The 17601-nt window shown below is 44.8% G+C and overlaps 1 protein-coding gene across 1 annotated transcript in view; it reads left to right on the plus strand.

Annotated features, from left to right (window-relative positions):
- The window catches only part of PTPRU (protein tyrosine phosphatase, receptor type U), a 563689-nt gene that overhangs the window by 480068 nt on the left and 66020 nt on the right, over positions 1-17601 (plus strand). The window contains exons 20-23 of the mRNA XM_015423947.1: positions 4862-4898; positions 6888-6985; positions 7074-7190; positions 11327-11481. Of these exons, the coding sequence (XP_015279433.1) occupies positions 4862-4898; positions 6888-6985; positions 7074-7190; positions 11327-11481 (407 nt within the window). The remainder of the gene's footprint in view (positions 1-4861; positions 4899-6887; positions 6986-7073; positions 7191-11326; positions 11482-17601) is intronic.

Here is a 17601-nt window from a genome sequence, read left to right on the forward strand (position 1 = left end):
CTGAACAACAACAACAAAAATGCCTTGGGCCCAGCCCCAGTCCCCTTCCCCCCCCTGGAAATTGGAAAGTCTACGCCCTTGGTAGGAGGGCTTCTGGTGGACCTCCTGAGGGCACCTGGGTTTTGTCCAGTGTTTCCTCTAAGTGCAAGCTAGCTAACAGTTTTTTAGCCCCCGGCTCATACATTTTTGTCTTAATTCAGGAAAGATGCCTCCAGAGCAAACTAAGTTATGCAGCAGCCAAATTGCTCACCCATAACTTTAATGCCAGTCGCTCACAAAGGAGCATATCGGGATAGGCCTCTGGCCCCATCCCTATTGAAGCAGCCCACCTATAGAGCACAACAAGGAAAGGAATGAAGGAAGCTACTTCTTTTATATTTGTATGAATATAATTAGTATATATTGATTATAAACATCTGTTCTCTTCTCCCCAGTAGGGACCCCAGTAGCCTATTTTTGTTATATTTATTATTAATTTACTTAATTAATTTATCCCCTACTTTTCTCCTCAATGGGGGCCCAAAGTAGCTTACATCATTCTCCTTCCCCCATTTTGTGAGATAGGTTAGGCTGAGAAAGTGTAACAGGCCCAAGGTCACCCAGCAAGCCTGAGTGGGGATTTGAACCTGGGTATTCCAGATTTTAAATTCTCCTGCGGCCTGCCCAGTAATCTATTCAGAAATTTTATTTGGGACTTGAATGGAACTAAGTGAGGCTGAGGAGAGAAATGCCTGAAGTAACAGAGGGCAGTGAGGTAAGGGGGAGGCTTTATGTCCCTTTACCTGTGCTCTCTTTTTCATGTAAGAATCAGATTCTAAACAGGCACACACAGATACAGAGAGAGAGAGAGAGAGAGAGAGCGCTTTAGATGAGAATGGGGAAGGCAAACACAGGTGTCCATCCTGATTGTGGCTGAATATTCCTTATTCCATTCCATACTTGTTCTGTGGCTTTGTTCTGGTCCCCGTTCTTCCAAGGATGTGCTGTGAATGTTTCATGAATTTGGTTTGTGTCAAAATGTGCACAATGTATATTTTTTAATGTTCTATAGGTTAGATCAGGGCTTTTTTTGTAGAAAAAGTCCAGCAGGAACTCATTCGCATAATAGGCCACACCCAACAGTAGAGACTCATTAGCCTATTAGGCCACACCCCTGATGGCAAGCTCATTAGCATATTAGGCCACACCCCCATGCCTTCCTTTGGCTTGCCTGGGCACCCCACGGCTGTGAGGAGCCCGGACAAGCACCCCCCCTTGGAGGGGAGGGGAGGCAATTTAAACTGCCTTCCCTTGGCTTGCTCGGGCACCCTGTGGCTGGGGGGAGTCTGGGCAAGCCAGCCTTTGGACAGGCCGGGAAAGGCACGGGGAGGTGTTTAAATGCCTCCCCGATCCTTCCAGGCCCCCCCTGGCCCCCCGCCTTGGAGCTGCTGGGGGGTCACTTTCCAGGCCTTCCCTCTGTAGCCACGCATGCAGAGGTTTTGGTTGTAGTGGGCGTGGCCAACTGAAGCCAGCCGGAACTCCGTTCCTGTGCGTTCCTGCCCAAAAATAGCCCTGGGTTGGATCCACATTCAGTTTTCCACTGACGGAAAGCATTTCCATACATAGAACAGAACTTTCCTGCCTTTGCCCTCTGCTACAGTCCCTTGATCTCCCCAAAATGCTGCTTCTGTGGAAGAGGAGAACTTGAGGAATGGCATATGGAGCCTGCAGCGGGAAGGGAGAAAGGGATGGAAATTAAACCTCCCCTTCCATATATCTTGGTAGATCTTACAATCTGCATTTGCCTAACAATAATACCTGACGAAAGAATATCTAATATCTGAGTGTGTGTGTGTGAGGAATGTACCTAGACTATACAGTGAAAAAGAGCAAAGAGGATCCTCATACAATTCTGTTCCATAGCAGAGACCTCCAACTAGAAAGGTCTGTTCCAGGGAGAATTCCTGTCAAGGAGGAATTTAGAAAAACCCGTAGTTTAGTTGGGCCCTGTGTAACAGGGAATTCAAGTGCAAGATCTTGTTGTAGCTAAGGCCATTTTCTGCTTGTACTGTGTCTGGTTGGAGAAGGGGGGAGCTCTTTTCCCGTTTTGATTCAACAGGATAGGAGGGTTTTCCTGCTCTAGATCCTATATCTTTCTAAGCATGTGGGGGAAATATGGACAGAGTCTACATTCTGGTCCCTGTAGTATTCATTTAAAACATTTATTAGCTGCCTTTCTACCTTGCCGAACTCAAGGCAGCTTACAGTATAAATAAAACAGTGTGTGTGTGTGTGTGTGTGTGTGTGTGTGTGTGTGTGTGTGTAAGACCACAATTTAAAATTCATTTACTTATTTTACTTATATCCTGCTTTTCTCCGCAATGGGAACTCAAACTGGCTTACATAGTTCTCTCCTCCATTTTATCCTCACAACAACTCTGTGAGGAAGATAAGGCTGGGAGTGTGTGACTGGCCCAAGGTCACCCAGCAAGCCTCCATAGCACAAGTAGGGATTTGAACCCAGATTTCCCAGATCCTAGTCCAACACTTTAACCACTACACCACTCTGGCTCTCCAATGAGGAGAGCTAACCTCCCATTAGGAGGTTTTAAATATAATCATCCTCCAATGGCCGTCCAGCCAAAGGAACTTCACTCCAACATAAGTGGCTTTTCTATTGGTGAATAGCCACTTAAACTGAAGGAAGGCTCCTTAGGATGGAGGGAGGCTTCAGACTTGGCTCAGTGGAGTGGGAGGACCCCACTGTGGAGTAGGATCAGTGGAATAGGATCCACCCCACTGTTTGCAAGGACCCCACTCTACAATCTGTCTCCTTGTGTAGAGGGAAACAGGAAGGGATGTTCAGGTCCCTCTGGGGACCAGACAGAATCAGCCTCTGTGGTTTTAAGATTGTACCATACAGGGAGACAGTATGGGTTTAGCTGTTTGATTCAATCTTGCTTCTTTGTACAAGGCAGCTGCCCAGCTGGAATAAATTGCTATCAATTCAGTGCATGACATTAAACCAATTAAAATCGACATATGTTTGCACAGAACTACAGTGATAGTCAAAAAAGCATACTTGATCTGTCTGTGTGTTGCCCCATGAGTGGAGCCATCTCCTCCTGGGCAAGCAGGACAGGGGACTAGTTCTCAAAAGATTGCACTTTTAACCTACAATTAAATTAAAAAGAAAAAAGAAATATGTTAATTGATTATTCAGGACCACCCTTTTTGTTGGTCAAAAGATGTAACCAATTGACAGTGTTGTACCCTAATATGTGCCCTGGGTTGATTCTCCTTTCTATTTAGGGTTTGTGATCAATTTACCTTTGACCCCTTGATCTCAGTCATACACTTAGTAGTTGTAAGCATTCTTTTAAGTAGTAGTCAGAGGTGAGCCCGCTCGCGGGGTGGGCAGGGTATAAATATAATGAAATAAATAAATGAACCAGAATCTGTTCCATTTTTTAGTTCTGTTCTTCCTCCAATGAGCTCTGGGCAGTGTTCATGATTCTCTGCATTTTAATAAGCACAACAACCATGCTAGGTAGATTTGGATCTGAGTCTCTCCAGCCCTCATCCACGAATCCATTGCACTATACCTCACTGATCGTTAAGCCCAGCAAATGACTTCCTGACAAATGAGTCCCTTTATCAGCCAGAGCTGAGCATTTTCAGTAAGTTAAGGGCAGTGGGTCAATTCAACTGAAACCTTTTTTACTATAAATACTTTAATTGATAAAAAATTTAACACAGTCCTATGGTAAGGAAAGCTGGTGGCTACCAAGAGTTTGGCAGCAAACTGATAGTGCCATTCTAAGCACAGCTATGCCTGTCTAAGCCCACTTGCATTAGTGGACTTAGAAGGGTATAACCTTGCTTAGGGTGGCACTGTGGGATGTTCACACAGTAAAATCCAGTTGGAAAGTACACTGAAAGTGGATTGAAAGTGCATTATTTAGTGTGTATGATCACAGCATTATTTGTCTGGAAGGACTTCACTTATGAGGACAAAGTTTCTTTGGGTATGACCTTACTGTATTGAAAATCCTTTTGGAGGGGAGTAGGTAGGATATAAGGGACTTCTGCTTTTGTTGGCTTTCAAGCAAAATGCTTTGCAAACCCAGGGCTTAGTAACAAGAGGCCTTGCAGAGAGTTACAGAGTACACAACATCAAAATTTTGGAATAAAACAGGCCGCAGCATTTATTGATTACAGACCAAAGAGCATTGGCAAAGCACAGGGGTGGATCCTAAAATCGAGCAACCTGCCTGCTGCTCGATAAGATGTTCCACAGCCCACCTGCAGGAGAAAACCCGAAAGCGACACAAGGGTGGCTGCCACTGAGTGGTACTGTTTGTCACCTGGGGTAAGCCTGGGCACAGCCCCCAAGCTGGGCATACCACATAGTGGCTCAGCCCCCAGGCCCATTAAGGGAGTGCCCAGATGGTGGAGGTGGACACGCAGGCCCATTTCCATAAAAGGATCCACCCAGATGCACAAAACTGCCAAGCTTTGACAGTTAAAGTATACAGATACCGACAAGGGGAGGGAGGGTGGGGATCCAGAAAACCACGCTGCTGGAGCCACCAGGCAGCATGGCAGACTCTATGTCATCCTTGTGTCGAGCCCGCTGAAAAGATGATGTGGGGCCAACCAGTGCAGTGGCCTGAGGCTCCTACCTTTGCTGACCATTAGGCAGAGGGTAGAAAAAGCCTCCTCCAGACCCCTCTGAAGCCCATGCTGCAATCAGGCCATTTTAAGGTGAGTCTCAGCCGTGTTTGGGAAGAGTGAAGATGGTGGACTTTTGAGCATATTCAAACTGGGTCGTACCCAGGTTTATTCTCTAGGAACATAACATGGTTTTATTCCTTCGCAGGGCTACCACAGATCCAACCACTTCATAGCCACCCAAGGTATGAATCTTTGCTCTGGGACCAAATGTTCATTAATTTAGGAGTGCTGATGTTTAGAGCAGGGGGGTTCTGAACAGTAGTACCACAACTCTTTCCAGGAAGGCCCACCAAGCTGCGTGTTTCTCTAGTTTTCAGCACCATGTCATTTTTTAAAAAACAGTTTGTAGGCGGGTAGTTATGGGAGTGCATTCTACCAGCTTTTCTTCTGGTCAAAGGGGGATGACCACCAAGAATGAACTGTTGGTGATTATGGGACCCATGTGTGTTAGGAGATCTGACTTTCCTTGCATGTGTTTCCCCCCCCCCCCCAAATATTCATGGGGTTAATTAAGACTTGTATCTATTTTTTATTCTTACCTAATAAAAAGAGGTGTTCCTTTTTTCGCAATAAAAGTTTAACTCACTGAAAGTTCCTGTCCAGTTTTCTGATGCTCAGACCCCTCAATTTATCGTACTATTTAACATAAGTTCTCCCTCAGTGGGTTTTTTATCTGACAGAGGTCCTGCAAGGTGTCTGTGGCCACTTAGCTAAAGAAAATAATTTAACAAGCTAATTGGTTCAGACTCCTTAATAAGGTATGAGACAATTGTCTTATTACACAAGGACAAAAGCCATGTGGAACCTGACCTGCAGTGAACAAGGGAACCGGGCAAGATGGAGTGGAAAAGCTGGTGGGATACAAGCCACCAGAATGATCTGTTCTCGTTCTGGCTTTGAATGATGAGTTGATTCTTAACAATGATTTTTATGATTTTTTAAAAAATGTACACTTTCCTTGAGCACCTATCTCGAATTACATTTCAGAGTTGTAACTAGACTGGAAAGGTAGATATGCCCTTGTTTGGAGATATGTGCATAGCATACTGAATAGAGTTGCCAGCTTCGGGTTGGGAAATACCTGGAGATTTTGAGGGTGGAGCCTGAGGAAGGCAGGGTTTGGGGATGGGAGGGACTTCAGTGGGTTATACTGCCATCGAGTCCACCTTCCAAAGCTGCCATTTTCTCCAGATGAACTGATCTCTGTCGCCTGGATATCAGCTGTAATCCCAGGAGATCTCCAGCCACCACCTGGAGTTTGGCAGTCCCAGTACTGAATGAGCTCTGAGGCTACATCCAGATATCAGCGTCCCGCACTCTGGGGTGCATGACTACCAATGCGATCTTATGCTGAGTTACACCATTGTAAGCCCCACTGAAATCAAGTCTGCATAGGATTACAATGCAAGCAGACTGGCTGCTAGTCTGAATTAATAGCCATTGGGACATTTTAAAAAAAGACAAAGTTGAGTGGGATGATGATGATTTTAGGAAATGTATATGCTGCCTCTCTGGAGAACTCCTTGGAGCAGCTCACAGCTACAACAGTACAATAAAACCACACATCCATTAAAATCATGCCCTTGTAGTCAAGTCAGAGCATATGAACAAGCCACTAAAAACAAGCCATAACATAAAAACAGCATAAAACATAAGAAGAAAATCCGCAGACTACAGCAAAACATAGAAATAGTTTTAAAAGCCTTTTGTTTAAGTTAAAAGTTAAAAAGAAATGTTTTGGTGTAAGTTGTTTCTAGAGCAAATCAAGGCTGAATTTTCCCTAGAAGTTAAAATGACTAAACTGAGGTTGTTGTACTTTGGTCACATCACGAGAAGATGAGAATCACTGGAGCTTACAATTGTGCTAGGAAAAGTTGATGGCAATAGGGAAATGGGCCCAGCATGAGAAGGATTGACTCAATGAAAGCAGCCACGGTCCTCAATTTGCAAGACTTGAGCAAGGCTATAAACGATAGGATGTTTTGGAGGTCATTAATTTATAGGGTTGCCGGAAGTTGGAAGTGACCTGACAGCACATAACACACACAAAAGAGGCTAGGGTAGGCACATAAAATCCTGTTGTGATTGTTGTGAACACTCTGCTATGTCCTTGTGTTTCCTTTTGTTGCTTTCTCTGTGGTGACTCAGTGTTGTCCCTCTTTATGTTCCAGGTCCTAAACAGGAGATGATCTATGATTTCTGGCGGATGGTGTGGCAGGAACACTGTTCCAGTATAGTGATGATAACAAAACTGGTGGAGGTGGGAAGGGTAAGAGGTTCATTTTCTTCCTTCAGTGGCTCTGAAAGAATATGCTTTGCTGCCCAGGTGAACACCTTGACCTCTTTTGTCACTGCAGGTGAAGTGCTCCAAGTATTGGCCAGACGACTCTGAGATGTATGGAGATATTAAAATTACCCAGGTGAATTTGGAGACACTGGCAGAATATATCGTGAGAACATTCACACTGGAGAGGGTAAGCTCTTCCGAATGCGGGCCCAGTCCTGTTTGCACTTGGGTTGTTAACTTATACTGTGAGATGTTACATTGGCCAAAATTTTTCCATGATGGGCAATAGTTTGTGCATGAGGTCTGTTTCACTGATGTCTGCTGGAACTGTTCATAATAATTAAGTGCCATCAAGTCTCAATCAACTTATGATGACACCTCATGGGGTTTTCAAGGCAAGAGATAAGCAGAGGTGGTTGGCCATTGCCTTCCTCTCCATAGCAGCCCCAGTCTTCCTTGATGGTCTCCCATCCAAGTACTAAACATGGCCAACCCTGCCTAGCTCCCAAGTGATAATGAACAACCTAGTCTGGGCTATGAGGGCAGCTAGTGATAACAACCAAGTGCCATCAACTTGTGGCAACCCCTCATGGGATTTTCAAGGTAAGATGAGCCGAGGTGGTTTGTGGTTGCCTTTCTCTCCATAGCAACTTGGGACTTCCTTGGTGGTCTCTCATACAAGTACTTTGCTGTAACTAGCAGCATGAATAGCTCAAATTAGCCCGAGCTCTAATTTGAGCTATTCAGGCTGCTAGTTACAGCAGTACTTGAGCTAAAATAACCTCTTTCCTGGAATCATGTGGAATGCTTATGTTCAATGCTTTCCCTGATATTTGGGGGGACAGTATAGAAACGTTGATCTTTAGACCAAATGCTGAAGGACCAGTTGCTCTTGTAGAAGTCTACGTATCACTAGAGAGGTGGAGGACAAAGCCATATTTCATGTGCCTCCACTAAGAGTAAGAACAGGACCTACTCAGACCTTTGAATCTGGAACTCCCGCTTCACAGCAGTGCTAAGCGTACCAAGTTTTAGATGACATGCTAAGACTTTCCTTTTTTATTCAGAATTTTGGTTGATTTTTTTGTTTGTTTGTTTCTGCCCTCTGCCTTTGACTGCTCTGTTCCCTTGCTCTAATGGCTGCTCTTCAGTGTTAGTTGCGTCTCAGTAAATCTGCTTTATACATTTTATATCCATACACATTACATATATAGATGATGTACCATATGCTTCTGCAATATGTGCATATGTGTAACCCTGGCTGTGTTCAGATGGCAGTAAACCTCTGTTTGTCCACAGTGGAGAATGTCTGCAGTTCTTGCGTGTTCCCCGCATTCTCCTTCCATGTGCTGAATATGATTTGGGAATTTGTCATTTGCTGCAACATCCAAACACAGGTGCTTGGGCATGTGTGCCCCCCCCCACCCCCAAGCAGATTTTCAAACTGGTTTAAAAATCCCATTTTGGGGAGAAAATACTGACTCGGGTAGGCTTAGGCACCTGTATTTTGACATTATGCAAACTGGAGTTTGGTTGAAAGGCTTTCCAAAACAGACAAACAAAAAGCTTTAACTGTGCTCCATACACAAGGCCTAACATTCCCCCTAACAGAAGGGGTTTTCATCTGCAGAGGCTCCACTTCCCTCCCCCCCCCCCACCTCTGTAGATGGAAATGCCTCCCAAAATGCTGCTTTTGGGGAATGGGGGGGACATTCAGGAATAGTTGGGAGTAGAGTCAGAGGTCTGACGCAGGAGGATTGAATTGGTGAAAAAAATTAGGTGAGATCCAAGGCAAACAGAAGAATAGGGTTTTGAGGCAGTGCCTGGCAACCAGAGGAACAATTGTGGGTGTCACAATGCTGATGGTGGTGGTGCATCACTTCTAGTAAGAAAACGGAAGTGACATGCGGTTGCTCTTGGTTTCACTGGAAACTTTATGGTAGAGTTTCCGGTGATTCCTATAGCTACCCTATATCACTTCCAGAGGATCTCTTGGCAGCCTTGGGGAGGAAGGAGAGAAAAAAAACAGCACAGAAAACAACCTGTGTTCATGACTGCCATAAATAGAGAGTCGTCTTGACACTTTTTCTCTTTTACAAGCTGGAAAGATTTTGTTTTGTCTCTTTCAACTTTTTGTATTCTGTAATCAAAACCACCCATTAATTGGCCTTCAGCGTTCATCCTGAAATCCGCCTTTGCTAACCTGGCTCTTCTACCATCTGAGACTTCAAATACTTCACAAAAGACATTCTCTTAGTGAATACTGCAGAGCAGGCCTTTATTTATGTGGTCATTCTTGATCGTTTAATTTCAGGCTAAGCGCCATGTAATTGCCCAGGGAATGGACAATTATTTCCATCTTTGAGACGGGAGTTGAAAGCTTCATGGCAATTATTGAACAGTACTGTATCTTGGGACATCACAACTGTAATTCACCCCCCTAATCTTGAGAAACGTTAAATCACAGCCTTGTTACGAGTGAAGTACCCAGGAGCCTTGGGGATCTAGTTACCTCGTAATCATTTCGAGGCATTTTGCTACAGCTCTCTAGGCTTCGATGGAAGGGCCTCCTAATCAGGGATCTGGGAGTTCAGCACCAAGAAACAGCAAACCTAATAATGAGGAAACCTAAAAACATTTTCAACCAGCATTTCAGCTCTGCAAAGGTGTATTAAGGGATATAGAGTCAAATGCATATATATAGCAAGTGGACTTATACCAAGTCCGACCCTTGGTCTGTCAAAGTCAGTATTGTCTACTCTGACTGGCAGCCACTCTCCAGGGACTCAGGCAGAGGTCTTTCACATCACCACCTGACTGATTCTCTTAAGTGGAGATGCTGGGGATTGAACCTGGGACCTTCTGCATGCTGATCAGATGTTCTGCCTCTGAGCCACTGCCCCACCCCTCACTATGAATCTGCCTTGCTCTGACTGGCAGAGGCTCTTTAGGATCTCCAATCTTTCACACCAGCTACTACCTGAGAGCCGTTTAAGTGGATGCCATGGATTGAACCTGCGACCTTCTGTATGCCGATCAGATGCTTTAAGAACCACACCTTTATCCTCAGGAATTCTCACATGATCACACAAAGCTGTCTTATACACAATAAAACCCTCAGTCTGTTATATTTCCTTATTTATTTACTTCATTTATACCACACTTTTCTCTACAACGGGGATGCAAAATGGTTTACATTGTTCTCCATTTTACCCTAACAACAACCCTGTGAGGTAGGTTAGCCTGAAAGCGTGTGACTGGCCCAAGGTCACCCAGCGAGCTTCCATGGCAGAGTAGGGGATCAAACCTGGGTCTCCCAGATCCTAATCCAACACTCTAACCCCTGCACCACTCTGGCTCTTTAAGGCCAGTATCACATATTCTGACAGGCATTGGCTCTGCAGGGTCACAGATGGAGATCATTCACATCCCCTGCCACCTGATCCTTTTCAGGAGAAAGCTGATGCCGTACCACAGAGGCATTGAGGCACAACCCCTCCGTGAGAACAGATGTAGCAGAAAAGGGGACAACCAGTCCAGCTTTGCCATTGAAATAATAGACACAGATACCAGCAATTCAATTCCTGGCCCAGATGGGCAGTCTTCACTCTGTCATCTCACTTCAAGCGGGCTGCCTGAGTCTTAAAAGCTCTGCATGGACATTCATGCAAAATATATATATACAACAACAACAACAACAAATACCTTTTATTGGCATAAAATATTAAACAGTTGCCATTGGGGTAATATATATATATATATATATTTATTAGCCATCTTCTCCACAGATCCCTTGGCTTCTCCAGTTTGAAAGGATCTCAGGTTGGCGAGGCTGGGAAGAACCTTGGAGAGCTTTTGCTGATCAACAAAAGCAGTTGGGATACATCGGTAGTCTAAGTCAGGATAAGTCTGGCAGCTTTGGGCACCATGGCGCTGACCTGTGGACAATCAGGAGACTGCTGGAGCCCCCGGCTTTCCATTGCAAGGCACCCTATGTCACAGCCTGTCTCCGCTTTTCATCGCTATTTATTTAACAATTGAAATATGGTACAAAGCAATACAAACTAGGCAACAGAAACAATACAAACAATGCAGTACAAATTACGCAATACGAACATACAAACAATACAAGCACGACAGTACAAACTAGGCAATGCAAACAATAAAAGCAATACAGTATGAACAAGAAATACAACACAAACAAGCAAATCAAACTTGTATCGAAGCAATACAAACTAAATCGGCATCACGCTGACCTCCACCTCACAAGCCAAGTGGGCTAACTCTGTCCTTGTCTTCCCCCTTTGTCCTTGTCTTTTGCAGAGAGGCTATTCTGCAAGGCATGAGGTGAAGCAGTTCCACTTCACATCATGGCCAGAACATGGGGTGCCTTACCATGCCACTGGGCTCCTGGCATTCATTCGCAGAGTGAAGGCTTCTACGCCTCCTGATGCAGGACCCATTGTTATCCACTGCAGGTAAGAACTAAGACTGGAAAAGAGTGATCTTCATTGTGAACAGTATCCTCTGCAGCTGTGTCCCACAGGGTGAAAACCTGAAACTCTCTTATAATGGCCCGATATAATGTAGTAGCCTACTACTATAGCTCTACCACATGAAGTGGTAGTAGCCCTAAATAGTAGCCCTAAATATAGTGGTGGTGGAACGTGCCATCAAGTCACAGCCAACTTATGGTGACCTCATAGGGTTTTTCAGGCAACAGAGGTGATTTGTCATTGCTTGCCTCTGTGTAGCAACCCTGGACTTCCTTGGTGGTCACCCATCCAAGTACTAACTAGACTGTCCCTGCTTAGCTTCTGAGATCTGATGAGATTGGGCTAGCCTTGGTCATCTAGGTCAGGGAATATAGTATAGTAGCCTACTACTATAGCCCTATTACGTGAAGCTCTCTTATAGTAGAACCATCACTATAGTTCTGCTGTAGTTCCCAAGTTACATTGAACACATGGACAATGTCCACTTGATTTTCCTTTATATGTGGGCTGAATAATTCTCGTGTTCCGTTCAACACATTAACAGCTCACGCCCACATTTATCCAGGTATTGGACCCTGGTTTCATTTGTTAAGTGAACATGCGTTGGCTCTTTCTTACAAACAAAGGTACGCATTTAGAGGCAGGATGCATTTGCATTCACTGTCACAGGGCTTCTGCATCAAACCATTGGTCTATCAAGGTCAATATTGTTTACTCTGACTGGCAGCTGCTCTCCAGAGTCTCAGGTTGAGATCTTTCCCATCATCTCCCCTTTTAACTGGAGGTGCCGGGGATTCAACCTGGGACATATGGATGTATGGACATATGAAGGTGCCATATACTGAATCAGATCTTTGGTCCCGCAAGGTCAGAATTGTCTACTCAAACTGGCTTTCCGGGATCTCAGGCAGAGGTCTTTCACACTGCCTATGTTTCACCATAGATGGTGAAAGATGGTGGAGACTGAACCTGGGACCCTTTGCATGCAAAGGAAATGCTCTTCCATTGAGCTACATTCACTTACCTGGTGGGTCTCAGGAAGTATCCCAGCTCTCACTGCTGAAAAGGGATGTGGTACACTTACTGGAAAGCTTTGGGAGGTGGCAACAGAAGTGCTAGAACAGCCATTGAACACAAGCTGGCAGAATTTGATGCTAACCAATGATGTCATGACAGCACCCATGGTGGATATGGTAAACCACTCAAAAGCTGCATTCCTGCAAGATGCTGTAGCTGTGGGCCCAACACAATTGGCCTCTCCTGGTGCTTGCTGGTAATGACATCACATCCCCTTCAGCGATACACCATGCTTATCCTCTGCTGTCCAAATATCAGTTTGCCTCCTTTGAAATGAGTCTGTAGACCATTCTAAATAATATCCAAGTCCAAAATAGTACCTGTCTGTTAGGAATTGTGCACGGTACTCCCCATGACATTTTGAGACAATTGAGTTCAGGGATGACAATCCTTACTTTGGAATGAAAGTTGATGGGACCCATCACTAGACTAAATGATCTTATCTATCAGAAAATCAAGGACTTAATCCAGGAGAGCAATTTACAAATAGTTCTTTTAAATGGTGACTCAAAAAACTCCCAGAACCAAACAGGATCTTGGCTTCATCTTTAAGCTGCCAAAACTCACTCACACACACACAAGATATCTCTATTCAAGGTGACTTTTTGGCATTATTTAATTCTAAGACAGTACCATGCTATGCTATGATTAAGCTTAATCATGGGTTTCAGTCTTATTTATCAGATCTGGATAAACTCCCTTAAAAAGAAAAAAAAAGCTTCCATCCTGCTTAGCTTATAGCAAATGCCATCCCAAGACTCAAATGAGTGATATCAGAACTTTGCTTTTAACCTTGAAGTCAAACCAAACCATGATATGATCTTGAGTAAAAAAAAATTATTGGTAAAAAGTGGCTAAAAGAGGGATTTTTTAAAAAGCTCTTTTCCCTTACCACTTAGCTTTGCTAATCAAAATAGAGCTCCCCACACTGTTATTAGTGTTGTAAAATGGGAGACATACCCTTTTTACCTCAATAGAACTAATAAAAGGATGGTGTCCTGGTTTCGGTATAGCCTTTAACCCTATCGGAACACTGATACAAGCATGGGCAGCATGGTTTCGACTAGTCAGATCATGCTGAAACTGAAGGGTTAAATCTCCTCTTTCCATTCCACTCGGACCCAAACCATCTCAGTTGTATGCACATACAATTTACCTTCTACAAACAGATGGAAATTTGTGATCCTCTGCCCATCTGTTCTGACATTGGTAAGAAGGAAGTGGGAGAGGATATAATTTGAAATATGCCATATATCTCCATCTCTGAAAGTGTGCAGTAAAAAGTGGGCCCAGGGCCTCAAATCCACAAAAACTGGAACGTTTGTAGGTGCACCTTGATATGGATGTCATACTGAAAATGGCCCATTTTGCCCAGCAGCCAAGAAATGCCTTCAAAGTTAGCTTGAGATCCCACCCACTGCCATATTTAACAAGAGCTTATCTTGGGATCATTTGGTTCAGAACACAGGTAGCTCAGGCTCAGATGTATTCATGTAATATTTATCATTGAAATATAAAAAACTATAAATTGGATCCAATTTATAAGGACTCCGGCCATGAAAGCCTTTGACAACATACATACAGCCCGGAAAATCTACAACAACTTATAAATTGGATCCATTAAAAAAAGGACAGTTGAGGTAGGTAAAGGAGCTAATAGTTTATGGCTCAGGCACAGGGGCTATGTGTCTGTGCCATAACCTTCAAAAGTTATTATGGAGACAGGACAGGACAGAGGGATGAGGCAGCAGATGCTTGAAACCGAGGAGGGAGCAGGCAAATCATATGCATTTCAGGTTTATTTATTTAAGACATTTTTATATCACCTTTCCCCCCAATTAGGGCCCTCAAGGCAGCCAACAAGGTAAAGAGATTAAAAATAAACTGTTAAAATGCTTTTTTCTTGCTGTTATTCCATCAAACCGCAGCCAGCTTGCAGCAACCCGATAGAGTTTTCAAGGCAAGTGGTGGTTTGCCATTGCCTGCTCTGCATAGTGACCCTGGACTTCCTTGATGGTTTCCAATCCAGGTATTGACCAACACCAACTGTGCTTAGCTTCCAAGTTCTGACAAGATCAGGCTAGCTGGTGCTATCTATTAAATTAAACAAATGAAGAGGAGGATCAGTAAGGGTATGGCAGGCAAAACAGAAGACAATAATCAGAAGACAACAATTGAAGGGAACAAATGAATCTCCCTGGGGAGGGAATTCCACATTTTTGGTGGCATGATTGAGAAGGCCCTTTTTTGAGTTGCCATTAGGGATGGGCATGAACCGAGAAACGAACTGTGGTTCGAGCATGAACCAGGCCAGTTTGTGGTTCATATCGAACTGGTTTATTTGGTCGCACCATTCCTGAATCCAAAAATGAATTGTCTTTTTCCCATGGAGGTTCATTTGGTTCATTAGAGTTGTTTGTTCTCCAGACAGCCTGGTGACGATTCAGTTAATTCCTAGGCAGTGGACTTGTGGAGACCACTAGAAACACCCATAGCAGTTGTCCATAGCTTTATTGGCAGCTCTGGGAGCCAACCACGGAGCTCCCATTCTGCTCTATGGGAGCAGATTTTATATCCTGGGGGCACCTGCTTTGGTGGGCTGTAACTCAGACATCCCAAATCCAATCTTTGCCAAACCTGGAAGGCGGGTGGAGGAGAGCCTGCTGAAGACTCCCTGTGAGTCTCTAACTTATGGGGGGCTATTCTGCCACCTTCCAAACTCACAAATGGAATGAACAATGAACCGGTTCGGGAAACAGGGAAAGTTAATGAATGTTCATGATTTGTGTAATCAAACGAACCACCACAACCCACCATTTTCCCGGTTTGTGCCTATCCCTAGTTGCCATCTCTCTAGCCTCAGATGACCAGGGCACCCAAAGCAGGGCCGCTGAATAAGATTGTAACAGTTTGGTAGGTTTGTAAAGAAACAGACAGTCCTCAAGGTATGCAGGTTGCCAGCTCCTTATTCAAACTGGCCTCTTTTTCAAGCCACTGTCAATAAATAGGTCAAAAATCCAACTCTGAAGAAAGGCTAAAAAGCCAAACACCTTCATACTCAAAACCTAGTATTGCACAAATAGGCTCACTTAACGAAACACTACCACATGTCTTTTCTGCATCTGCATGCATACAATACCCACAAATCTCACTATACTCTGTTGCAGGGAGCAGGAAAACAACTGGCAATTCTGGGTTGGGGTTGGGGGAGCAGGATCTGTCACGCTGAACTCTTATTTTTCAGCACAGTGAGGTTTTAGCCCTTATGACGGCAAAAGTGGGCTTGGAAATATAACATCAACAGTCAGAGCAGGGGGTTGTGGGATTTTTAGTGGCAGCAAAGGACAGGGTTGTATGGCAACCCTGCCTTGTTCAGGATTTTTTTAAAGCCCAGAGTTTGTGTATGTGTGTTGAGTGATGTCAAGTTGCTTCCGACTTATGGCAACACTATGAATTAATGACCTCCCAAACCCCCTTAACTGTTGCTAAATATTCAGCTGCGGTGATTGCCTGTAAGAGGTTTGGAGTTTGATCTGTTCAAGACCTTTGAGTCAGAAGAACTGTAAGATAAGAAGAAAGATAATAATGCTAGGAAAGTTGAAGGCAGCAGGAAAAGAAGAAGACCCAACATGAGATGGATTCCTTTACTGGGTCAATCCATCTCATGTTGGGTCTTCCTCTTTTCCTGTTGCCTTCAGCTTTTCCTAGCATTATTACTGTTCTTCTGATTCAAAGGTCTTGAACAGATCAAACTCCAACCTTCTTACAGGCAATCACCGTAGCTGAATATTTAGCAACGGTTAAGGGTTTTTTCCGAACCTCACCTACATGGGAAAGAAAAGTGGACAATTTTTTGAGATTACTTTTTCCAGTGACTGTTGCCAGAGTTCATACAATCTTTTAAATACCCATTTTATTTTATTTTACTTAGAGAATTCATCTGCTGCCTCTCCAGAGAACTGCTGGAGACAGCTTACAAGTAAAAAACTAATAACATCAGAACAACAACATAAGTTCTCCACTTTAAAAAACCAAACTAAACAAACCATTGCTTTTTAGGCAGTTGTCTCCCATAGTGGGTCATGTTAATGAAGAGAAACAGGTCCCTGATCTGAGGCTTACAGACAACAGGAACAAGACACATAAAGGAAGCAGAGCAGAGGGGGGAAAGGAATAATCAGTTTGAAAATACCAGAACAAAGCTAGAATTCCTGTCCAGCTGTGGCCAGGCTGATCTTCCCATGTTGGTGTTTGTGCTTGGGTGGGGCTGGTACAACTATCCTGAGGTCCTTAGTCTTCTAGGGGTGACAGTGGGCAAAGCGCCCTTCCCTTCTGCATCTTGACAACATCTCTCTCCAGCCAGGGTGGGACGAGGAAAGCTCTCAGCAGCTGCTCACCCTCTAGCCAATAGCTGGGGGCTGGATGAATCTTCTCCTTGCCACAGTGTTCTTGCTGAGCAGGCAGGGGTGCAGCCTCCAGGCACCAGAGTCCTCTTTCCTGATTGTCTAGAATCTCCACCCCTCGCCTTCTGTAATCTCAGGACAACTCATCTATATATCTAATTCTCAAGTCGCCCCTTGGACTGTGCGGATACTTAAATCTGCACATCGGGGGGACCTGGGGGGCGGGGAGATTTTCGTGCACATTTGGGGCGATCCCCAGGTGTGCACAAAAATCTCAACAGTTGGAAAAAATATTGGGGGGATACTTAAATCCCCCCAAAACTAACCGTCCCCTGTGCATGCGCAGGGAACACTCTGTGAACTGCCTCGCCGCTGCCGCTACAGAGAAAGGGAGGGCAGGACAAGGCTTGGCTGGCACGGTTGCGTGTGAGCGGCCGGGCAGGCATGCCGGCGGGGAGACCGGCGAGCCCCGGCGGCGGAGACCGGAGCCGGGGGGGGACCAGAGCCGGTGGGGAGAGCGGCGAGGCCTCGCCACCGCTGCCGCCACAGAGGACGGAAGGGCAGCAAAAGGCTTGGCTGCCGGGCGGGCGGGAACCGGCGAGGGCCAGCGGCCAAAAGCCCG

This window comes from Gekko japonicus, unplaced genomic scaffold (genome assembly GCF_001447785.1).
Source record: "Gekko japonicus isolate JY-2015 unplaced genomic scaffold, Gekko_japonicus_V1.1 scaffold344, whole genome shotgun sequence".
NCBI classification, from domain to species: Eukaryota; Metazoa; Chordata; class Lepidosauria; order Squamata; family Gekkonidae; genus Gekko; species Gekko japonicus.